The following is a 25,500-nucleotide window of genomic DNA, read 5'->3' on the forward strand; positions in this document are numbered from 1 at the left end:
GTTTGCTGGGATCAGAAGCTTTTTTCTGCTGTAGCTTCCTAATTCCTCAAAAAGCATGTGGTGATACATATATATGTTTTGCCTTCTTTGATTTTTGTTTCCATTCAATTTAAATAAAATGTCTCAAGATAATTGGGGCCTGCCCATAGCAATGCATAAGGAGAGCAGTGACTGACTTGCGAAGGGACAAGGGAGCACTGGGACCACCAGGGGGCGATGAGGGAGGACTGGGAGACACGACATAAAAATGAATGACAGGAGTTTGAACCTCCCGTAGTTCTAAGAGAGCATTTGTTTGGATCCTGGCAGAGCTTTTTACCGTGTGCGGTTCTGGTGGGTCGTCGGTTTATGAGCTTCTTTGATGTTTGCCGAACTGGTCCATAAATTTATGCAAAACTGTAAGCTTGAATACAATAACTTAAACTTACTACCTGTCTCTTGGTGTTTTATTCACACTCGGCTCCTCAGCCGAACCTTTCTGACTGCCTATTACCATATTTGTAGTCAGGCGCCTAGCCTTAGTTAGCAATACATGTGACTTTATCCACAACAACATAGAAGCACAATTTATGCTGTTATGGGAAGATTCTTACTTGGCCTCACTAGAAGCTCAACAATTCAGAGTTTCTGATAAATCCTTTATTGTCACTAGCTAAATATCATATTCACTGTTCCAGGTAGGGGAAGCCATGCCTTGCTGCATTTTACCATGAAGTTAAGTTTTATATCCCGACCATCAAAGACAAAAAATAGATATTAAAACAATTGAAATCTGTATTGCTTTGAATGTACAGTTGGGAACCGAAGCCCCTTAGCTTTTTCTTTTTCTTGAACATGTTTATCTGTATTTGTTTTTTCTTGAGGCAGAACAAATGTTTCTCTCTGTCGTTATACAGTGTTAATAAAGTTTTTTTTTTTTAAAAAAACATCCCCCTTTCCCCCCCACACCCAACAGACTTCTTGTGGCTATGATGTTGAACTGTGATGTCACACATCCTGTTTGTGACATCACTGGTGACTGTCTTTGTATTCCCAGATTCCACAGAGAAATTCATTTGCAGTTTAAGGTTCGAACGAGAAAGAAACAATGGCGGAGAAAGATTTCACGTTACAAAAGTTAGAGATTCTCCAGAAGAACCAGATGAAGCTGAACAGTGAAAATGAGCAGCTTCAGAAAACAGTGGAGAGTCTGAAGAGGAAACTAGAGAGACTGAACAGGACCGATGACTCAACAAATTGGCATGTAGAGAATTGCAAACTCATAAGTTCGAATGGGTATTATAAAAAACAAATGATTAAAGTTAATTTGGAATTGGAGGAAGCGAGAACAACAATTGAAAGAATGCAAAATGATTATTGCAACATGCAACAATTAACAATTAAACTAGAACGGAAGCGGGCCATGGCAAAAAATGACGCGGAAAAATCTTTAAAAGAAAAGTCAGAAAAACTGCTGTGCCTTACTAGGGAGAACGAGGAATTGAATAAGCAGATCGTGACTTTAAAAATCAAGATAGACAGAATGGAATCCAGGGTGGAAAAAACCAAGATTGAGCCACAAATTGATCAAACACAGGAGGAAGAAACACCAAAACCAAATATATTCCGGAGAGTTGGGCGCATTTTTGTTGACATGTATAATTCGGGAACGCTGAGGTACTGGGTGCCACCCTGGATTTTTTAATAACTGAAAAAAATTTCAGGTAACTGGACGTAAGTATTGGGGGGTCACTGTGTTGTGAAAACTGGTATGAGGAGGTGGGATCATTCCAGACTAATGCAGACAACAGATCATGAAGGCCTGAGCAAGTGAATCTTGCATTTTGATTTTTTGATGATTATAGGACAAGATATTTTGAATTTACTTATGATGATCATACACCATATATAAAACTGTAATTGAAGTAATAATCAAATAATGTGTTAGATACAGAGGCAAGGGAAAAAGGCAAGTCCGAACATGTCTGGACTTGCCCCAGAGCTGTGTCCCAATTAAGGATCTGAAACTAAGATGGTCACGAGGAAAGTAAGGGAGGGAAGCAGGGTATATGTGGGAATGGCTGGGACTTTCCGATGAGGTAGTTGCATGCTCGAGAGGTCACGTACGCCTTATAGAGGCATGGGTTGAAAGGGTATATAAGGCCAAGGGGACCAAGAAGAGAGGTCTGGCACCCTGGAGCCATGGGGAAGTTGAGACTTCGCACCGCCAGAAGGGACAAGACCCCTTGACCCTCAGCCCTGGTTCCTGATTTGGCTGCCTTACTCTGCCTCAACCCTAGGATCTCAAAGTTGCAGCAACAGACTTGGAGAAAAGACAAAGGTGACTGAGTGATGAAGATTTGAAGTGTTCGAAGGACAACAGCCAGGTCTGCTTTGCTTCTATTTCAAAGAGGATTTTGACTAGTCTGTAACAAGCGCACGTTGTACTTAGAGGGGGCGCTACCGTTAATAGGAGTGGTTATTGAGGTTGTGCAGGTGTGAGGGCTACTCAGCTGATTGCTTCTTAACTGGAAAAGGCCATAACTCTTGGACTGTAGGTAGTTAAAGGCTAGTTGAGTCTCCTTCGACACCAGCTTAGATAGATCATCTCTACTAGACTTGCTTCAGGGTAATACTCGAAGGCTTAGAGATTTTTTGGACCCGTTGGACGGAGAGCTGGTCAGTAGTCACTCCTTGGATGTTGTGAGGTTGAGGGCGGGGCTGACTATTGCATAACGACAGCTGGTACCATAACGCTGTGGAGTTAGCGACAGCAGAGAGGAGAACTTGGGGGGTAGCTGGTACCAGGATGTTTGAGGATAGCGCCAGCAGAGAGGGGAGCTTGGGGGGTTGCTGGTACCAGGATGTTTGGGGATAGCGCCAGCAGAGAGGGGAGCTTGGGGGGTTGCTGGTACCAGGATGTTTGAGGATAGCGCCAGCAGAGAGGGGAGCTTGGGGGGTTGCTGGTACCAGGATGTTTGGGGATAGCGACAGCAGAGAGGGGAGCTTGGGGGTTGCTGGTACCAGGATGTTTGAGGATAGCGACAGCAGAGAGGGGAGCTTGGGGGGTTGCTGGTACCAGGATGTTTGGGGATAGCGACAGCAGAGAGGGGAGCTTGGGGGGTTGCTGGTACCAGGATGTTTGGGGATAGCGCCAGCAGAGAGGGGAGCTTGGGGGGTTGCTGGTACCAGGATGTTTGGGGATAGCGACAGCAGAGAGGGGAGCTTGGGGGGTTGCTGGTACCAGGATGTTTGGGGATAGCGACAGCAGAGAGGGGAACTATCATTGTTTCCTCAAGAAATGCTTTACAAATGTCACAGTTAAGACTTTTAAGACATGCATATTAAATGTGCAGCTATTCACATGAAGTATTTAAAATAAGTTATGCTTTATGATATTTTCTTTGCAGAAAAGACAATAGAACAATAGTTAATTGAGAACTTTCTAAGCTCTTCTGGATGCAGATCAGAGCATGTTTACTTAGGGAATATTAGAGCAGTTTACCATATATTTATTTCTCTGTTTTCTTAATTAACTAAGTGGGAGGAGACATTAGAGAAGGAAAAGTGGAAAAGACAGAATTATTAAAGTAGAAGTTTAAAGTATACCGTTGTCTTTCTCATTCACCCAGATTCCTTAGATCAGGGGTCACCAACCTTTTAGAGACTGGGAGCTACTTCACGGGTCCAGAGTAACACGAAGGGCTACTTGTCTGATACAGACATAAATTGTCTTGGCTATATATATATATATATATATATATATATATATATATATATATATATATATATATATATATGATTACATGCTGCCTCAGTGTGAGTCTGTGGGGGTCAAAGGGCACCCAAAGCCTAAATCTTATTGGTCAGTTTGCTTTTTCTGTGAGCTAAAAATGATGAGTGGAGTTTGAACCTCCCGTAGTTATAAGATTTCGCCAATCCTCCTCTTTCCGTGGATCTCACTGCTTCACTTCAATGTCTTTATTATTTAGCATCGTTTGTGTAAAAAAAAAGAAAAAAGAAATAAAAGGGTGCGCTGCTTTAGTGGTTTAGTTTTGTGCCGATGTTTGCGCGTTGGAGAGGTGGTTGTGCTCCTGCAGGTCAGGTGCAGTGATAGTTTTGTACCTTCCAATCTGTCAGACATTTTTTTTCGACATCTGCTTGTGTCAGCCCGCAGGTGACCCGTCAGCTGTTCAGTTCACAAAATCACAAAAAAGCTAATAAACCGACAACCCGCCAGAACCGCGCACTGTAAAAAGCTCAGGCAGAACCTGAGGTTCAAATGATGAGTGGTTCAAACTCCAGTCATCATTTTTAACTCACAGAAAAAGAAAACTGACCTATAAGATTTAGGCTTTGGCGTTCCCCACCTCACCAACTTAAAACTCTGAACTAAGAACGTCTGACCACAATATAGCAATTAACCATAGCTGTCCTTACTGATAACTATTGTGCATAGTCCCTAACATTAATATGATCAGGCAGCATGTAATCATATTTACTTAAATGAATTTTTGTTGTAAAGAAAATTTATGTCTGTATCAAACAAGTAGCCCTTCGTGTTACTCTGAACCTGTGAAGTAGCTCCCAGTCTCAAAAAGGTTGGTGACCCCTGGTCTAAAAATAGCCAGACTTACCATGATTTTATGTAAAAAGAAATCAACTGTTAAGTAGCCTACTATTTAAAAAAAAAAAAAAATGGTTTCCACTAGTATTTTAACCATTTTCTTTCTTTCCAACAAGAATCCAAACAAGTGTTTGTAGTTGGAAGTTCTCTTTTCCATGACATCATCTTCATTCCAAATTTCTAAAATCTTCAACATTTCAAGGTTAGAAAATTTGTATCCCTAACCTTCTTGAAAACAAGAAGGTTAAAACAAGAATGTCTTGCATGGCAGGCACCTATTGTTCCACACCTAATAAAACGTCTCTTTATTGGGGCCTAATATTAGCCTGCATTATCTTGTTATTTCAGGTTAAGGCACTGGCTTGCGCAGATAGTGCCTATCTATTAGCATTAGCATTTGACCTAATGCTAATGGATAGGACTACAAATACGCCATATCTCTAGTTCTAACTAACACTGAATTAAAACAGAGGGCTGAGCTGCCATTTAGAACTACTGGCTGTTTTGCCAGTAAATAACTCATTTAACCTAAACAACAATTCTATATGAAGCTTACTGAAAATTTCAAGATAAAAGCCTCAATATCCCTCTGAGGATAGTCACAGATTGACTTCCATGCATTTCTGAAAAATTTCTGAGCTCAGCACACACCATCTTTCTCTCATCGCTGTTATTACTGTGAGTGAGGTAGAGAATATGAATCGTGGTGCTATCGGAGACAACAAATAGCCCTCTCAGATGATTCAAACGGTTTTCAAGTACGTATCACGGTTCCCGAACGGGAAGGAGTTGTTAGGACTGCTTTTTTCAGTCAAACTGGCTGGCTCAAAGAAATGGAATTCTGTCAGCTGTGAGTGTCTGACAGACAGGCTTCATTACCATAGCAACAGAACAAAGAACAGGACAGAGCAGAGCAGCTGATTAGGACTACAAAAACGCATCACTGTAGTTCTAACTTTGGCAGAACATGCAGGTTAGAACTACGACATGACAGAACTGTCAGTTACTACAGAGGAGGACTGAGCTGGCCTTTAGAACTACTTGTGTTTTGGGCATTTTATAGCTGATTTTACCCAACCATTGTTACACATGGGATTAGTGTGGCCATTTTAAATTAATCTTAATAAAAATGTCAAAATAAAAGCCTTGACAGTTTTTACATCAGGTAATTGCTCTTTCGGGCATTATATAACTGATTTCACCCAATCGCTGTTACTCATGGGATTAGTTTGGACATTTAAAATGAAGCTTACTGAACATTTCAAAATAAAAGCCTGAATATTCCTCTCAGATCTTTCAGACAAACAAACTACTTCAAACTACTGGAATTCTGTCTCTTCCTGTCTGCTTCATCACGCGACAGCTGAGCTGCTCTTTGAACTACAATGACTCAAGGTTAGGACTACAACATGGCGGAACTGTCAGTTACTACAGAGGAGGACTGAGCTGGCCTTTAGAACTACTTGTGTTTTGGGCATTTTATAATTGATTTTACCCAACCATTGTTACACATGGGATTAGTGTGGCCATTTAAAATGAAGCTTATTAAACATTTCAAAATAAAAGCATTGACAATTTTTACATCAGGTAATTGCTCTTTTGGGCATTATAGAAACGATTTAACCCAATCACTGTTACTCATGGGATTAGTTTGGACATTTAAAATGAAGTATACTTAAAATTTCAAAATAAAAGCCTTAATACTCCCCCCTGGTTAGTGCACGGCCGTAGGCGGTGCAATAATTTTAGCCTGTATTATCTTTCTCTCTTAGGTTAGTGCGCTGCCTTTCATAGCAAGGCAGTACATTAACATTAGCACAAACATTAGCACTTCACTGCCCTCCACTAGTGCACCGCCATAGGTGATGCAATAATATTACCTTGCATTATCTTTTTCTCTCAGGTCAGGTCACTGTCTTGCGCAGTAGCTAATCTTAGCATTGATGCTAATTTTTAGCATCCGAACACTGGGTCCAAACCGACAGGCACACTTTGGCAGGCCCCGGTTAAATTTCTTCAGGAATTTTCTAGTTTTTCTTATATTGTACATTTGTCCACACTGTATAGTCTCTTACTCTTAATTTTATATGGTTTGTCTTTGTGAATATGAATGCTCCCGTTTACCTTAGTCTGCTGCTTGTACACCTGAATTTCCCCACTGTGGGATGATAAAGAATATTTCCATTCTATTGTAGTCTATACATTTTTGCTGCACCTCACATTCGTTCCGCAATCTCAACCCTTTACAGCTCAGGAAGGCATTTCAGATGATTTCTCATGAGATGTTTATGTCTCTTATATTATACTTATTCTTTTAACCTAGCATTTTGAATTTTTTTCATCTCCTTTTAGTATGTGAATAACTTTCTGAAAATATTGCCAGCAGCCTTTAATTGGTTTGCATATATAGTTAAAAAGAGAGATAAGCAATAAAGAAAACAGAGGTGAATTATTGCATGTTTTCAACATTTATAAAACTCTCTTCACATTTCACCGTGCACAGTTTTATCGAAAACAGTGTCTAACTAAAATTAATTTTGGAAAAAATAAATACGTTCTAGCTGAAAACATTTGTTAACATTCTGTAATATCTGAACCTAAAACATGCATAGCTTACTTTGTCAGGATGTTTTATATATTATTGTCTTATAGGATTCATGGTTATTACACAACTCAAAACAGAAAGATGTCAGATAGTTTAACCCCAGGAAAGACACTTTTCAAAGCATACATTCTTTGAAAGCTTTTAGAGCTACTGAGAATCAACTTTGTTTGCTCCAAACTCAACCCAGCTCCAGTCCTGATCCTGTGGAGAAAGAAAAAACAATTAAAACAGCACTTACCAACAACCTTTCACTTATGTTAACACTGGTTTGCAGAGTCAGACATCTGCATTTTCATTACTTAAAAAAAACTAACTTCGAATTTAAGTTTTACTGAAATATACATATAAAAGGTTGATCATTTTTACTGCATTAAATTAGAAAGGTGTCTTCTTGCAGTGAGAAGTAAAAGTGTTCAAAAAGAAAAAGAAAAGAAATCTGTTCAATCCCCTACAGCCATTTTAAAAAAATCTAGGCTCAGACATCCTTTTTTTGAGTGAAAAATGAACTCAGACAGAAATTAGGAGTTGTGTGCCTAACTTACTTAATCGACCCACTTCCCTACCTGCACTACTTCTACACATCAGTTAGCATAATGATTAGCTACTTCGTACTGACCATAACACTTTGGTTCAATTCTTGGGTGGCATCTTGCATCAGGGATGTAAGATGATTCAGATAACGCTGATTTTCATCCAGAAGTTGTTGAACCGTTTCACTGAAAAACACAAGAGACTAAATATGCAGGACACTCTCTTTTTTTAACAATATAATAATTATAAGACCAGACCCCCTGCTGTGTGGTTATATTGATAATTGTGAAAGAAGGAAAGCAAAAACAAGCAAACAAAAAAACACACAACAGGACATTAAAGATTTAGTTTTTTCACAGGATGCAACACTCCACACTTATTAAACTAATAATTTACTATGGTATCATATTATTACTAATACATTTTAAAAATCAAACAATTAAATACATTTATTCAAAAAGGAAAACTGTGCAAAGACTTTAGCTACTAGAGCAGCACTTATTCTCTTCCTGTAACATTTCACAAGGTTGAATAGCATGAATAGAGGGAGGGACCTCTGGCTATTTGTCTTTGTACAGTATAGAAATAAAAATATTCTTTATTGTCCCTCACTGTGGAAATTCAGAAGCACCAATAGCAAAGTGAAAGACGAAGGGAAGCATGTAAATTCACACAAATGTAAAAAAAATAAGAAAAGAAATAATATTAATAGCAGCACAATAACATGAGCATTTAATAGATCTTACCCGTCACTTGGCTGTTTTTGTTTAAGTGACGACAGCTGAGAGTTGCTCTGAGCCTGCAGACAAAACCACGCACTTCGTAAGGTACAAAGCTACATGACGACTAGATTTCATGTTGCAGAGCTTTAGCAATATTTATTGAGCTCTTATGACATACTTACACAAGCAATCTTGAGAAGGAACCAGAACTCTTTCTGTCTCTTTGTTTGCATTTGCATCACTTCAGTTTCTGCAGCTTTGATGTTCACAACGGCCTTTTCTAGTTTAGGGAACAAATCCACGATGCGCTGCTTACACATCAGGATCGCACTGCAAAAACAAACAGCCCCAAAAAGACAGAAACGCAATAAAATGTCAATTCAGCTGCACTGAGATTTACTAATCTGTTTGTGTACCTAAATAAAACACTTGAGTAAATTACCTTAGATGAGTGTAGAGGTCTTTTAAAGCTCTGTCCTGATTCTGAACCGTTTGGAGTATTGTCCGCACCATGTCTGAGCTATCACTGTAGCCATGTGGAGGGTCGTTACCTGCAGGAAACATGTTAGTTATTTTAGTAATTCAGTTCAAAAAGTCAGATACATTATAAAAAGGAATTACACACAGTTGATTTTTTATTTATTTTGTTTCAGAGTGTAAATTTAAAGTGTAAATTCGATGGTAATCACTTAAAGATAATTAAAAACCAAAATTACATAAAACCAATGGGGAAAAGATTAAAAGCTCTTATGTCATTGCCATGTTATTGCTAACACAATCACAGGGAAAATCACTATCCATCAGCAAGTAATGGACACCATCCACAAGAAAGTTTACACATTAATAGAAAGTTGAGTGGAACGAAAAACTGCGGCAAAAGAAATTTGGGATAACACCTCTGTGTATCACAGTCCAACTGCCTAGAATAGATATTTCATATACCGTACATGGACACACTTTAAGTAAGTTAACAGTTTTGTATTAAAAGTTCTCTTTTCATTGGTCTTAACGTAATTTTGGTTTTTAATAATCCATAAAACATAATGTTGAAACTAAACTGAAATAACTGCTATGTAGAATTCTGTCTAATAAATATATCATGATAAAGCATTTTTCTATTAAATTCTATTCCATTATTTTCAATTCCAGGTAGCTGAAATTTGACGTTTTGAATCTGTAACTTTTGTACTAACTTTTGCATTTAGTTTTCAGTTGCTTGTAGAGTTCGACAGCCTTTTCTTCACTGGAAAAGAGACAAACAGTAAACAAATGAGCACAGCGTGCTCATTTGTTTGTGTCAGGGTTGACATTTGTCAAACATTTTTATAGCTTTTTAAAGTTTTTATTAGGCATAAACACTGGATTAAACAATTAAAGTCAATTGACAGAGAAGAAACTATTTCATAAATATATGGACACTTGTAAAAAATAACTAAAAAAAAAGAGCTACTGACAACTTCTCCATCACATCTCCTTGTCTCCTGGCAAACGGACTCCGCTGCAGCTCCACGATTTCAGAGTGTAGCGCTAATATCTCTTCATCAAGACCCGACACGTTTGCAACCTACAGCACAGAATATCCCTTAGCACTGATTTTTTTTTCTTCAGAGCATTGTGTTGTGTTATGCCACCATAATGTTTACAGATTCCATACCTGTGTAAACCCATCAGCTTTCTGTTCATTTTCTTGCCATGCCCGCTGCATCTTCTCCGAGGCTTCACATAAACACATAGAAGCAGGAAGTTCACTTGAGTTTTCAGAAAAACAACTATGCGTATCACAGGAAGAAATGAATCACTACTGACAGATGCCGCTGTTGCTCTGTTTGGTGTATTGCTCGAGATCCTGCTGGATGCTGGTCTTAAAGATGGCTAACTTAGCGTGGAGCTGCTGTGAGTAGGAGAAGAGGCGGTGCTTGTACTGCGTCAAGGTTGAGTTGTAACGCAGCAGACTTAACCTGCAGACATATAAATAATACAGTAAGCAAGTTTGAATGAGTTAGTGTGTTTAGGGCGTTTTGAGGCACTTACATTGCAGCTCTCTGCCCCTGGTACAGCTGCAGGTAGTCCTCCTTAAGACCACATATGTAGCTGAGGGCTTCCCCCCACACCTTTCTAAGAGGAGACAGGGGCAGCTGTGTCTTTGTTTCCCTGACTGAGCATAAAACAGGAGGCATAAAAAATAAATGACACCTAATTATTATGAACGTGGCATTTAAAGAATGTATTATAAATGAATAAAAGGAACCAGAGCAGTATTCATAGATCCGATTCAAACATGGTACTACCATCCTGGGTAATTCAATTGAATCCATCAAGAACTAAAACAAAGTGTGAAAGCACTCCAAACATTTTATCTGACCAACTGACATTAAATCAGATAAAATGCTTCCCACTTTCAAGTCAGAAGGGATTTCCAAGAAATATTTGCATTTTCTAAATCACACATTGCTCATCTTATTCTCTGAATTTTGTCATTGAAAAAACTCTACAAAATCACAGCATGACTTGTTGGAGAAGAATTAGGAGGGACAGGTGGTGAGCTGCTTGCCAACAAAAGTATATAAGGTCCGGGAATTGTTTGTGTTTTTATTGGCCATATCAGAGAAATAAAACTACCTTACTCTTTTTAACTCTAGATTATAGTAGACATAAAAAACATCATAATAAAAATGTCACAACGCCATGAGAAGTACAAATATTGGTCAAAGGTAACTGCCTACAACTGAAGAAAGAAGTAAATCAAAAGGAAAAGAGAAAAATGATACAAGATATACAATTCTTTGAACTACAATGATTTCAGTTTCTTTAAGAGCGCAATAATCCAAAGTTATATGTCATCAAGGTTTTCATTCCCATTAAATTTCTTGTATTTTAACCAAATTATATATCTCAGTGAACAATAAACTTGTGTAGAGCAGCTGGCAGCAGTCTGATGTTTTACTGGTGTGGAAAAACTGAAATGCAAATGCAATTTTGTTGTTGCTGCTCCACTGTATGGCGTGACTGTGTGTTTATTTGCAAGTAAAGCAGGAAACATGGACCTGACAATTCAGGTCAGATTATAATAATGTGTGACTAGGGAGGCTTGACTACCGTCATCTAAATCAGTCAGAACATGCATTCATGTGATGTCTGAACAGTATAAAAGGTCAAAATCTTGCAGATTTTACACAATGAAATATAAACTATTTCTAAAATTAACTGTCAAAATTTTCCAGAAGTAAAAAAAAATCCTGTTGAGTAAAATGTCTTACCGATAAAGTTAACACTGTCTGGCAGGGGTCTGGCAGTCAGGGGTCCTGAGTACTTGGTAAGGCTCTTATCAAACAGGAACACTATGGAGGCGTCCCAGCCGCGCTAAAAGTGCCAAGAAATAATATTTTTTTTAAAAGAAAAAACAAAATAAAGACCCTGACATTAGGTGCAAGTCTATTCTTAGTTTTTGAAAAAGTAATAGAATTTAAAAGTACATTGCCCACATAACGTGGAGGTAATTTATTTATAAAAAAATCACACTTGCCAGATAGTCAGAAGGAAAACAAATTGTAGTCTATAGTTTCCATCAGGGTTGTAATGGCACACAAAAAAACTAAACGAACAACAACAACAACAAAATCAGTTTGGTATTTATCTATCTATTTACAAGATAGATAATCAAACTATCTTGGTTTGATTCAACCAAGATAGACAAATAAAAAGTGGATACGATAGAATTAACAGGGAAGGGAGAAATAGAAGGAGGGGCAAATGGATGGAATTTTGTAATTAGACTGTGCGGACATTTGAGAATAAAATCTCCTTGGAGTTGTTTGGATATTAAGACAATCTAGTGTACAAGATATAGTTGAATGCTCCATGAAAGGGCAGCTGTTGGGAACTTTCCTATGGTCAGAGAGACTGGTCATGATTGAATCTGATATGCTGTGTAGCATTTTGGACTGGTTCAATGCTGGAGTCAGCTGGATTTGGACTCTAGCTGACACCAGGAATGCTAACATTCAGGTTGACATTCCTCCAGGTGAGTCATTCAGTTAAGTGCAGAACAAGCTACACAACTTATTACTGTTAAAAGATATTTTCAAGAATTCGAATGAGAAGCCTCAATGTTCTCAAACAATAGTAGTTTAGGAACAGTCCTGTCTGGTATTATTTGATGTCACTGTGGTGGAAAATTACTACAAGTTAACATCTGCTGATCATGTTATATGAAATGCTTGTGAACTCTCACCAAAATAACTATTTGGGTTATATGTACTAGGTTGGAAGTTGTTTTCTACAGCTGCATCAGAACCAGACTGTCTCTCCCCTTGTTTTGAATTTCTTATCCTTGGTATAAAACTCAAGTGTTGTCTCTGCCTGGCAGAGCTTTTCATCCAGACCTAGTATTTTTCACAACATCATTTTTTAAAGTTAGTAGCAAACAATCTGCATATGTTCAGGTATAAAACAACACTGCGTTTATTTGGTACATGTGGGTACGTTATACCACGATTTCCATGCTTACTTCATATCCACTGCTTTGTTTGTTGTTGCAAACTAATCACACATTTTGTTCATTTTCAGAAACACAAAGTTCCACAAAAACAAAGATAAATTCACTGCTTAAAATCAAAGACGAAGAACAGGACAATTTTAACAACAAACATGTGCCTAAAGAGAGTGGACACTGTTTGCCACGGCAGCATAAGCAACTATATGTCTGACTTATTTGTGTCACATACCAAACCGTCTGGCAGACACTGCATGGGCGCCCACCGTGGGTCAAGGGAGTTTCCTGTCTCCAGCAGCAGCTCCTGACTCTCAGGAGAGATGTGTGCCTGAGTCTGAGCCTCCAGACGACGCTGCAGGCAGAGAAAACTCTCCTCAACACCCAAAACCATCGAGTGCAGCTGGGCTGACGTCATGTCCAAGACGTGCATAACCTGAAACAACACAGGCAGAATGTTAATAGTTAGAGATTTGCTTGGCTGTAGTTTGGATAAAAGCTTTCAGGCAAAAATACTATTAATGTTTTCAACCTTCATGTTGAGAATTTTGTCCAGTAAGGTGAAACATCGTGGCTTGTTTGTTTTTGGATCCAGACCTCCGCCACGGAAAGCAGGATCCCAGAGTAGGAGCATCTGAAGGAGACACTCAATTGGCTCCAGTAGCGGCCTGGTAACACAGGCAAAACATACACACACTCATATTTGGGACACTAGTTTCTCACAATGAGGTAATCTACACTGGTAGATCAGAAAAAATTGTATTTCTGTCTTTACTTGCTGAGGTTGTTGGGATATGACAGATGTGCTGAGAACCGAATTTCTCCATTCATGTCCTCTACCGCCATAATGTCTTTAAGACCTTTGTTCTTGACTTTGTTTATCCTACAAAACAAAGAAAATATGCAAATCAAAAAAAGATCCTAAATCCCTCAAAATGTTCAAAAGGAACCTTTCTAAGACTCATATGCCGTGCAAGCTCCCGTATCTTCAATCACTTTATCCTCTTTCTGAAAGCTTCAATTTGTTACAAGCTCTAAAAGTCGGCTCAGCTCCCAGACGGCTTGGTCACCATTACTAAACTTTTAGCAAGCCTATTTGACAAGCTCATGTACGCATCAAAAATAAAGCTCAACATGTATTTTCTTTAAATGACTGCAGAACATTCCAGCAAGTGGATCAAGGAACTGGAAGAAACCAACTCTGGGCTCGGGGCCAAATGTGGACAAGCGGCCACATCCGCTACTTCAATTCTTTTGGTTATCTTCTGGCAGGGTGTGCCACAATCCTGAGACGGAAGACTGCAGTCCTGTCTGGCCATATTTTATGGTTTTCATGCATCATGTCTCACCTCTTACTAGAAATGATTTATTTATCTGTTCAGAGTAAGAGAAGTACATTTAATATTATTTGGGTTTCTTAGTTAATCAACTCTTGAGTACTGCGATGTTCCTGCTGAATTATTTCATTCATGTCAAGAAAGACGTTTGGAAATTTTCTACCCTCTTATTTGCATGTTATTTGATGCCACAAACCGTTTGGTTCTCCAATAAAAACATCATTGTGAAACGTGCATTTGGTTGGAGACAGTGTCACTGGTTGACACTGGAGACAGCATGAGGAAACACCTGGACCATAAACAGGTTGTACAGGTAGTTTAACTTTGTTACAGATGACAAGTGTCACTGCCTGAAGTTTTGTCGTGTTTCTCAGCAGAGTCTAAACAGCTTGGAGAATATTCCACTCAACTTTCCAATCATTTATGAACAGCCAGCTTTGACAGCGATGACGTTTGGTTGGTTACACAGGATAATTCGGCGGACATCATTACATTTTTATCAAAATTGATGAGTTGCTGGAAATGAACAATTCTACCTAACCTGGAATATTCTGAAGATCCTGAGTAAATAACGATTATGTATTATTGACTTACCACTGTACTGGCTGCATGTTGTGCAGGAAGGGTCTAAAACCGCAAATGCATTCAAAAATAACCGTCCCAAAGCTCCAGTAATCCACCGTCACAGTATATGGCTTACTCTCAAACAACTCTGGAGCCTGCCACACAAACACAAAAGGTTAAGCTTAAAATTTTGGACTATTATCTGAGTAGACATCAGTCACTAATGCAACACTTACTTACCAGGTACTGAAGAGTCCCTACAAAGGATGTACAAAGACTTCCTTGATCCAGATCTTTTGCATATCCCAGGTCTATGATTTTATGGACAAGCTGCAGAGCAGAAACCCACATTTACAAAGTTAAACACTGAACAAAGGAGTAACATTACACTACAATAGCAAAATGCATGTAAGACAATAGAAATTGCAGACCTTTCCACCAATCTCTTGCAGAACGATGTTCTCTGGTTTTAGGTCTCTGTGAATAATCTTATTTTCATGGAGATACTGGATACCAGAGCCTGTTTTCACAAAATAAAGTCAGTTTACATATATTATCAATATGTAATTAAAGTGAGCTTTTAATCAAACTGAAGGCAGATGACAACTTTACCAATGTCACTGAGAAGTGACAGGACTTCACTCTCCTTCAGTCCACAACAGTTTTCTGGTTTATTCAGCACCTAAATAAAATCATTTGATCTGTTAAGCTCCAAAGTTTAAAAACACTTATTTAAGTTCTTTATAAAACAATCCTTTGGTACCTTGCGTAGATCTCCTTTGGCACAGTACTCCATGGCAAGCAGAGGTAGGTCATTGAGAGCGATGGAGGTCACATCTTCTGGAACTTCTCTGGCCTGAACAATATTCACATGGTTCAGCCTGTAAAACAAAAATTGCAACAAAAATGTTGTTTGTTTGTTTGTTTTAAGTTTGAGATGTGGGGTGTAAATTATTAACAGACTATATGATCAACGCAATCATACAATAAAACCCTTACTTCCTCATGATTTGAATCTCCCTGCTCCAGCGTTCTTTATTCTTCACATTTAGGTCCAGGCGGCAAAGTTTCACAGCAATCTTCTCTCCCGTCTCCTGCTCCCAGAATAGATGAGGAGTAAAATTTGAGAAGGATCAGCCCGGACTTTCTTCTCTTCGGGACAACAGATGGATTGTTTAAAACTTACATTGTGTTGGTACAGGTAGACATGCCCAAAGCCTCCCGTCCCAAGTCTTTCTTTATTTGTCCAATTGATGCAAGTCGGACTCTTTTTCAGGGCAGGACGCTCCATGGTGTGCAAATAATTCAACTCTAAACATTAAAAACCAGATAAGGTATTGCAAGTCCTGACAGTGTGGGACTATAGTGTGAAGCTGATTCTGTGTTTAAGTAAGTTAAATCATCCATAACTCTATACACTCCCAAATGTTCATGGAGATCAGGTGATCAGATTTGTTGTAGCTGCGCCTAAACATTGTAACAACCTGCCTCTTCACATTATGATGTCTAAAACTAACGTATATATTTTTTTATTTCTTGGTATTCAAGCCTAACTGAGTTATTTATATTCTCAGTCTGCAATGTGTTTACATGTATTCTCCTTTTTATTATTTTTAATTCTATAAAATGGCAATATGTTGAAGTCAACCACTGTTGTTTTTATAAACTTCTTCTTACTTTGGCTATTTTATGGTGTAATTCCTATAGAAGCTGGCTGTCAATAAATGGCTGTGTCCAAGCATATGGATGGAAAGTTGAATGGAGGGAAAAAGTGCACAAGCAATAGGGATATTAGCAGCTGTACGAGCATTGAGAAGCAAAACCCATTCAGATGTTTATGGATGCTGATTTCATTTTCCAGCAGAACTTGGCAAAGCTGGCGTAAGTGCCAATACCTGCTTTAATGATCATGGTATCTCTATGCTCTATAGGGAAGCAAATTTGCACTATCAAAATCCTATAGAAAATGTATGCAATACTGTGATGAAGAACGTCAGACCCAACAATGCAGATATGGTGGAAGCTGCCTTTAAAAATAACCTGTTCAGGTGTGTCTTCTTCATGCCACACCCCATTGATGAAGTGTTTTATGCAAAAGGAACAGCAACCACATATGGTATTTACTGTATGTGGACATATGTTGCAAAAGGCCAGCATTTCAGTTTAAAAAATGTTGGGGTTTTTTTTGTGGAAAATATTCAAATTTTCTGAGAAACAGCTGTAAGCCATAATAATTTAAACCGACAGTCTGTGTGTAAATAAACTAAGAAATGTGAGTTTCCTTATCCTGTCAAACTATTGAAATAAATTCACTTTTCAATGACATTTAATTTGTTGTGATTTATTGAGTTATGAAACAAATTTATGGCTTCACTCGTATAATCTTAAAGAGGTTGTCTGACAGTATATATTACTTGTCAAAAAAAAAAAACATTTGCACAAGGACTGCTACTCCATATTTCACATGTAAATAACAACATTATAAAGATTTTACGTCCACAAAAGGATGCCACCTCAGACTTAGTGTTACTGGGGCTAAAAAGCTATTTTGGTCAGCTGTTATTGTAGCACTCAATATCAGTATCGCTAAAGTTTAAAAACCTTAAAACGCCTTCATCATATTAAACAATAGACATTTTAAAGGTAACCATGGCGCTACACACCTTTTAAACTCACCTTTCCTTTGAGTGCAGAGTCGCCAGTCGCCAAAAAACAGTTTGTTGTTTCTGTCAGAACATCGTCTCTTCAGTTAGCCAACCATGTTGTTCACGGGTTCTGTTCATTTTAGTGTCTGTGTAAGAAGACGGTGCCCCGGCCAAATGATGACTTCACCAGATTACCATGATTTTAAAAGGTTTACCTATATAGTTTGTTGTTGTTTTTGGGGAGAATTTACAGAGTGAGACTCCAGCGTCAGCGATAAAGTGAAAGTAAGGAGTGGAGCTCTGCGCATGCGTGTTTCGTGTTTCTGAAAAACGTGACATTTTCGGTGGTGCTCCATTTGACACGCGTGTTTTTGTTTTAACTGTTGAGATTTCTTATTCTCTTTTGTCTCACATTCAATTAAGAACCGCATAACAAAGAGTACGTAAACTCCATAAGCAGTTCCATAAAGAGTTTATGGAATAATTTATGTTCCACAAAAGTTCAAAAGTAGTAACAGAAAGTTACTACTTTTGAACAAACTTTTTGTTACTACAAAAGTTAGGAAATTCCCTAGCAATTACAAAGACGAAGAAGTCTGGCACCGCCACTAGGTGACGCCAAATTACACGTTTTGGGTCATTACAAACCCCAATGCTCTACTTTTTATTCACTTAAAGGTAAAAAGTGGCCATCCGAGAAATTAATCAGGTAACAGTGCAAAAGTATTTGGTAAAATGGCAATTACTTGAGTACTGACTATTAACATCTACTTAGATATTAAAATTTTATTTTAATATTTCATATAAAAATTGTGATCAGAAAGACAGAACTGTAAAATTATGTAAAGATTTAGGAATTTTAAAGACATAAAAAAAATACAAATCACATGATTTCGGAATAAATTTAGGTAAAAATACAATTTTATTTTATTAACTTATCAAACAAATACTTATTAGAATAGATTAAAGTACTTTCAGTGACAATATATAGTCTTTAATGTGTGTCCACTTGACTTTAAAATGGGTTAATAGAGAATGGCATTGCAACATAGAAGCTTGTGTAAAGAAATAGTTTCACTTTAACATAAACTGTAGGTGAACTTGTTTGTCTGGTGCATTTTTGGCTATTTATTCAGTAAAGTAGCCAGACATTTAACTCAAACTACAAGTGTTGATACTTTATAACATTATTACTCAATCAAAAGTCTAAATCATGGTGCAGTGGTGGCAAGGGGATAGTGCGACCCACGTTTGGAGGCCTTGAGTCCTCGACATAGCCGTCGTGGGCTCTATTCCCAGACCCGGTGATATTTGCCGCATGTCTTCCCCCCTGTCCTTCCCCTTTCCTGTCAGCCTTCTTTTATCTAAAGGGACAAAAGACCCCCTGGAGGGGTTAAAAAAATTATGGTGCAGTAAAACTACTCAATTTTTCTTTTTCCTAAAAAGTTACTCAAGTAAATGTAACAGTAAATTTAGCTATAGTCTGCTGGTGGTTCATTAACTTCTGGTGGTAGTCATGAGAAATCTTGGTCTAAGTGATTTAATAAATACCTACAGTAGAAAAGATTAATGTTGTTAGGATAATATTTAAAAAGTTGCCTGTGAAAATGGATAAAGGTTTTACCCAAAATAATAAAATCATTCCAAGTTTTTGACATATTGCCATGAAATGATGATGAATGTCCCAGCTTGATCTGACTTAACTTGAGTGAGAAAAAGAGGTGCTTATTTTCGGTATATGTAAAAATCCAGTTTCAACTGGACAGGCAACTAAAACATCAACTAACAGAGTATAAGGTGGATTTTAAAAATATATGATTCTGATCTAATGGTAAATTTAAAAACAGTTTTGTCAGACATTAAAAATAAGCCCCAGCTATGTCACTGATAGGAAAATTCTCAAGAAAACAAACCCCAATAGAAAATAAAAAGTGGCTTTGGTGGGTAGCGCAATAACCAATCCAGAAACTGAAGACAAAACGGAAGCTGTTCATTTACTGACAATAACATATATACAATCACCTTTACTTCATTAGAAATTTGTCAAAAGGCAACTGCGGGTGAGAAAGATTAAGAAGTGTTAAGGATGAATCAGACATAAGTGCTTTTAGCCACATGCATTCATGGCTGCAAGTACTCAGGTAAATGTTTTATTGAACAGTGTGGATTTTAGTCTAATTCGAAGCAGCCAGAGCATCAAGAAGGAAAAAAGGTTCAGTTTGTGAGTGTTTGTAGCATCAGCCTGGCAGCACCTCAAACAAATCGTTATTTGTTTGAGGTGCTGCCAGGCGGGTCTTCACAGATAAATAAGTGCCGTATTTTCTGCACTTTAAGGCGCACCTAAAAACCTTCAATTTTCTCAAAAGCCAAGAGTGTGCCTTATAATCCGGTGCGCCTTATATATGGTCCAATATTGAGCCACAACAGGTCTCGCAACTACGGAAAGCAGCCGCCGACTTCATTTTCCCCCGTAGAAGAAGAAGCGCGCGGTGCACGCTGGGTTTTGTGTAAAGACCCCAAAATGGCTCCTATTAAGAGACACACTTACGACGCAGAGTTTAAGCTCAAGGCGATCAGTCACGCAGTAGAACACGGGAATAGAGCAGCAGAGAGAGAATTTAACATGAACAAATCAATGGTGCGGAAGTGGGTATATATTGTGATTGCACTAATGTTTGCTTTACCGTAACAGTATCAGACTGTTTTTTACGTGTTTATTGAATCGAGGAAACGTTCCCCTCCACTATATGTTATACCTTGCTGTTGTTAAAAGATAAACTGTGTCACGAAAATAACACGTCACTTACTTTACCTCGGGGAAAATAATAAAACAGCTGTTTATTCATTTTGGGAATGAACGGAGTTTTCAGAACGCTGGTTTGTAATTATTAATAAAGTTTGACTGACCTATCTGACTATTTTGTTGACATTCCCTTTAGCGCAGTTCCATCTAATGGATGCATAATGTAACCCCAGCCTCTACTGTAGCGTCTATTCTATGCGCCTTATAATGCGGTGTGCCTTGTATATGAAAAAAGTTTTTAAAATAGGCCATTCATTGAAGGTGCGCCTTATAATGTGGTGCGCCTTATAGTGCGGAAAATACGGTACTTTATACATGTGTTATTATTAAATGGCAAAAAGAACATTAAAAATAGAAGAAAATGTATGAAACTAACTTGATACTAACTTGGTCATTAAAACCAAGAAAAAAATAAACTACAGTAACGAACACACCTGAATATGTATGGACTTTGGATTAAATGAAATGAAACTTTACTTTCCAAAAGTCCATAATGCTGTGTTAATGCTGTGAAATTAACATAAAAAGGAGCAGAAGTTAATGGTAATTGTACTTTCACTGCTAAACTTAAAAAACGTAATTTTTGCTGTGTTAGCCAGACTTCAAGTTTATGTGCAATAGATGTGTTAAATTTACAGCTGATTCAGTTTTTCAGAGGAACTTCAAATTTCACAATGATAAACTTAACAATAAGCTCATCGCACTTTTCAAGAATATGCCGTCACTCACAAAATGTGATGACTTGCCTCGAATTCTGTTCTACCAGCTGGTGCAACAAAGTCCAGCTGCTTTCTTTGTCATGATGAAAACAAATGTTATGCAAATCATCTGTGATGTTGATGCAATTAATATTTACTTTAAAAAAGTGATCTGAGGTTTTGGGCTCCATTTCAATTTTGAATATGATGATATTGTGCAATTGTTTCCAAACTTAGCCAATTAACCTCAGGTTTAATTATTTTATGGCCACAAATATTACAAATAATAAGTCAGTGCAGTTTATTTATGTGTAATATCTTTAACTAAAAAAAATACTACAAAATAATTCATATTTAATATGCTACATCATATATTGAAACTAAAAGAAGAGCATGGAGGTTGTGTGTGTGATGGCGATGGCAATATAGCAGATTAATTTATTTCTGGCTTAGAAGTGGACAAAAAGAAACTTCTACTTCCGGCTTCCAGGAGATGTTTTGTTCAAGCATTGCTTAAGGAAGTTCAGCACATAATAGTTTTATTTTTTTATTATTTGTTTTTTTTTTAGAAAAGATACATTTGCAGCATTCAACAGTAAAAAGGTGAAATACGGGTGCTGTTGCATATGTGGGAACCAGAAATTGACATAAAGACACAGGCTTTTTTAATCACCATCTGGCATTAAATCAGACTAACCTTTTATTGTGTTAAATCACTTAGTAAAACCAAAATTATTTATATTTGCTAAATGCAAGAACAACAGTAGATTTTGTTGTTTTATTTTATATTGCTTTCTTTATATTTGTTTACATACATTTCTGCAGAATTTGGTGAAATTTCTTTTCACACTACTAGTGGAGCCACCACATTGTTTTTTTTTCTGCAGATGAGGGCGGTGAGAGAGATTGCTGTCGATAGATGTTTCACTATGACACATTCAACATACCATAAATAACCAACAGTGTTCACAACTGGAAAATGTGGTTGCTGTTGTTGTGGTCAAAATTGATCTTGAGTGGGTGCTGAACCATTTCTCATAAAGTTTTTTCCAGCAAGACAAAAAAGAGAAACTGATCAACTAAAACGTCAAAGACACTGATCAACTTATAGACGTCTAAAAATGCATCTTTGTAATGCTGCATAATATATAAGAAAATCTGAGAGTCGCAATGTAACATTTGCATATGTCTGGTTATTTGCTTTGCAAATGTTGCTAACTTGCTGGATCTCTGCCTCCTAGTTCTCCTCGCTGACTAGAGCGATGCAACATAAGCAAAAAGTGTTTTTCATAGCTTTTTATGAAGATTTTTTGGTGAGCCTCAATTAGACAAGAGGATGTGTTTGACGAACTGGCCTTGCTGCCTGTAGAGTCCAGTTGTTTACAGGATGTGAAATGAGGTCACGCGTTGTTCACCTTTTCCCATTGTCTTGTCTTTTATGTTGTTAACTATTGCTGTTAGTTATATTCACAATAGAGTGTTCACTAGGGATTATTTTTCTGTTTAGATAAAATATAATCAAAATCTGATTTGATAAAATATTTTATCACATAAAAAAAATAATCTGGTGGGAGCTATGGCAACCCACTTGCGCTCTGTGTGACCTATAGGTCAAACACTGAGTATCCTTGCACAAACCACTGACAGTAGTTTGCTGGTCTTTTTGTCCATTCCTCCTGACAGGAATGGTGTAATTCTAGGTTTGCAGGATGCCTTTAAAGCCATTTTTAATGTTTTGGTGGCACTAGTTACCTTTTTCCAATAGTAGTTGGACAGGAGGTAGGGCAGAGAGAGAAGGGGAAGACATGCAGTAAATGATAGAACTGGGAATTGAACCTGGGACCACTGCATTGAGAACTCCAGCCTCCCCAGGTGGTGTGCCAGCTCTACCAGTGATCCACAAAGCACCCAATTTTCTAACTATTTCATTTTTCTGAAAAGGAGAAGCAGCTAGATCTCTCTTGTCAGCAAATAGAGAAGCTGAATCATGTGAGTTTATTTATAATGTGACTCAGAATGAAATTACTTGTTAAAAGTAGTTCACTGACCTGTTCTACGCAACAGTTTCTAAAGCGATGGATGTAATCATGAGCACCTTTTAAAAGGTGTGAAAATGATGTTTGCAGATGACAGGTGATAACTGTTTATAAACAGGAATATTTTTTCTCTCTCTTTTTTTGAGTAAGAAGGGCTAACTAAAGAAGTTGTATTCACACTTTTACCCAGATAACTTGCAGTTCGCTGTACGTATCCTAATTCTGTAAAAATCATTTCCTCAGAGGCATTAGTGACATTTTTCCTTTCTCCTTGTCTATCAAAGCATGTGTATGCTTCCTGCAAAAATCTGGATGGGCTAGGTTGAATTACAAAGGAAGAACACAATAGAAAATCTCAAAAACTTGAATTAGTTTTAAGTTTACTGGGAATTTCTCATGTCTTAAACCTGACTTAAATAGGACTTAAATAGATTTATAGTTGCAACTTTTACACATTTACAATTTACATAAGCCTAAATTCAGAAATTTTCTTTCATACAGGCAGGCTGAAGCAGTAGTGTTAACTTTTTCTTATCAAAAACAGGACAACACTTGACTCCTCTCACAGCTGCAATAAATATTGAAATGTTGAAAATCTGGGGGAAGATATCAGTGACTCAGACAGTCTAGAGCTTTAAATTCAAGTGTAACATGTCTGCAGGTGTGTGGAGTTTTCTTTTCCAAAAATGATTTATCAAACAAGCTTGGTTGCAGCTGTGTTGACCTAAAATATTCCGTGTTTTCCTGGATGAGGCAACTTTACCATTTAGTTCCTTATTTCACAAAACACCAACAGGGAAAGATTTTACTGTCTGAAATAATTAACAAAGGGTATATTACTCGTAACTCATTTGTTTTTTTGTTTGTTTGTTTTTATTTAACCTTTATTTTACAAGGATAAAAATTCATTGATATTAAAAGCTTATTTTTTCATGGCAATAATGTTAACAACATCCTTGCACAAAGATATTATCACAATCAAAGTGGAGGAAACATGAGTAACACAGGCAGCAGTCATTAATTAAGTCAGACATGAGGGAGATTTCTACTCAAAAATTCCCCTACAAAATGTAAGACAATGTCCATTGTTCTAGAGGAAGTTGTATTACATTGCATTGGAAAGAATTGGCAAACTAAGATGTAGGTCTACCAGAGGACCAATACGGGTAGCACGCATGTAACACTCCAGGACCAGGATGTCTGAAGCTACGTTGATTTGTTTCTGAGCCATTTCATCAAAAAGCATTCTAACATTTTTATCCGTGCTGAATTGTTGAATGTGAGGTTAGTTCTAAAACAGAAACAGAAAGCAGGAGACCCTTATGAGGGGCCGTTTAGGACAAAATTTACGTTTTGTCTCTCACACACTACCAAAAGGTCTCGCATACTCCAAAAAAATAGCCACGCACACTCCAAAAAATTACGTTTTGTCTCTCACACACTACCAAAAACTCTCGCATACTCCAAAAAAATAGCCACGCACACTCAAAAATTACTCACGCACATTCAAAAAATACTCAAATTGCGTATACACACACTACTAAAATGTCACACACACATTCACAAACGTTAACTTTCTCGCTCACATACACTACTACCAGCTCGCGCACATACACTACTACCAGCTCGCTCACATACACTACTACCAGCTCGCGCACATACACTACTACCAGCTCGCTCACATACACTACTACCAGCTCGCGCACATACACTACTACCAGCTCGCTCACATACACTACTACCAGCTCGCGCACATACACTGCTAACAGCTCGCACACATACACTACTACCAGCTCGCGCACATACACTGCTAACAGCTCGCACACACACAGACGTTTATCTCTCACATACACAAGACTAAAGTTGAACACACACACAGTACTAAGACTCGTTTTATGTATGTGTGAGAGCGAGACTCTTTATGAATGTGTGAGAGCGAGACTCTTTTTGAATGTGTGAGAGCGAGACTCTTTTTGAATGTGTGAGAGTTGTCACGGAAGAGGCGGGGCATAATTTTTGGATCAAACTGCGCATGCGTAGATCCTAAACTATAAGTTTCGATTGTTGACTCACTGTATGTTCTATTACTTAGTATATTTGTGCTTTTAAATATATATAGAACGTTTAACTTTCTTGTAGATTAAATGTGCTATAGAAATAAATGAATCTGATTGATTGATTAAAAATAGCAAAATTGCTATTTATTTACTCTAATTGTTTAAAATGGCAGCTGCCTGACCAATTCTCTCTCGTTTCGAATTAGAGTTAGCCATGTTCGGTATAGCAAACTCTTTCTTCTTCGGCACTAGTTGGCGCCGGTTAATAATTCCTGTAATACTGGCACCCAGTGGACAGATTGTACTACAGCAATTTTGCTATTTTTAATCAATCAATCAGATTCATTTATTTCTATAGCACATTTAATCTACAAGAAAGTTAAACGTTCTATATATATTTAAAAGCA

General features: G+C 37.7%; 1 protein-coding gene across 2 annotated transcripts; it reads right to left on the reverse strand.

Moving 5' to 3' along the window:
- Positions 1-6,980: 6,980 nt before the first annotated feature.
- On the reverse strand, positions 6,981-17,797 carry LOC114138537 (inhibitor of nuclear factor kappa-B kinase subunit alpha-like). Of its 2 annotated transcripts, none has more exons than XM_028007873.1 (22): positions 17,531-17,797; positions 16,041-16,163; positions 15,854-15,948; positions 15,618-15,735; positions 15,467-15,536; positions 15,286-15,374; positions 15,095-15,184; positions 14,885-15,009; positions 13,729-13,836; positions 13,486-13,621; positions 13,189-13,389; positions 11,722-11,824; positions 10,496-10,619; positions 10,271-10,422; positions 10,119-10,180; positions 9,919-10,028; positions 9,658-9,707; positions 8,907-9,015; positions 8,647-8,794; positions 8,489-8,541; positions 7,828-7,927; positions 6,981-7,412 (listed from the first exon to the last, which is right to left on the reverse strand). In XM_028007873.1, exons 2-22 carry the CDS (start codon positions 16,143-16,145, stop codon positions 7,359-7,361), a joined length of 2,202 nt encoding a protein of 733 aa, XP_027863674.1. In that variant the 5' UTR covers positions 16,146-16,163; positions 17,531-17,797; the 3' UTR covers positions 6,981-7,358. The 2 variants fall into 2 exon arrangements, with proteins under 2 accessions (XP_027863674.1, XP_027863675.1); XM_028007874.1 differs by having other exon boundaries at positions 17,518-17,797.
- Positions 17,798-25,500: the final 7,703 nt, after the last annotated feature.

The sequence above is a fragment of the Xiphophorus couchianus genome, chromosome 22 (genome assembly GCF_001444195.1).
Source record: "Xiphophorus couchianus chromosome 22, X_couchianus-1.0, whole genome shotgun sequence".
NCBI lineage: Eukaryota > Metazoa > Chordata > Actinopteri > Cyprinodontiformes > Poeciliidae > Xiphophorus > Xiphophorus couchianus.

Coding starts and splice junctions, on each gene's coding strand:
- LOC114138537 (XM_028007873.1), bottom strand. CDS start 16,145: ATGGAGCGTCCTGCCCTGAAAAAGAGTCCGACTTGCATCAATTGGACA. Junction 9,016..9,657: donor ACTGAAAACTAAATGCAAAA/GTTAGTACAAAA, acceptor TGTTTCCTGCAG/GTAACGACCCTCCACATGGC. Junction 7,413..7,827: donor AATTGAACCAAAGTGTTATG/GTCAGTACGAAG, acceptor CTTTCTCCACAG/GATCAGGACTGGAGCTGGGT.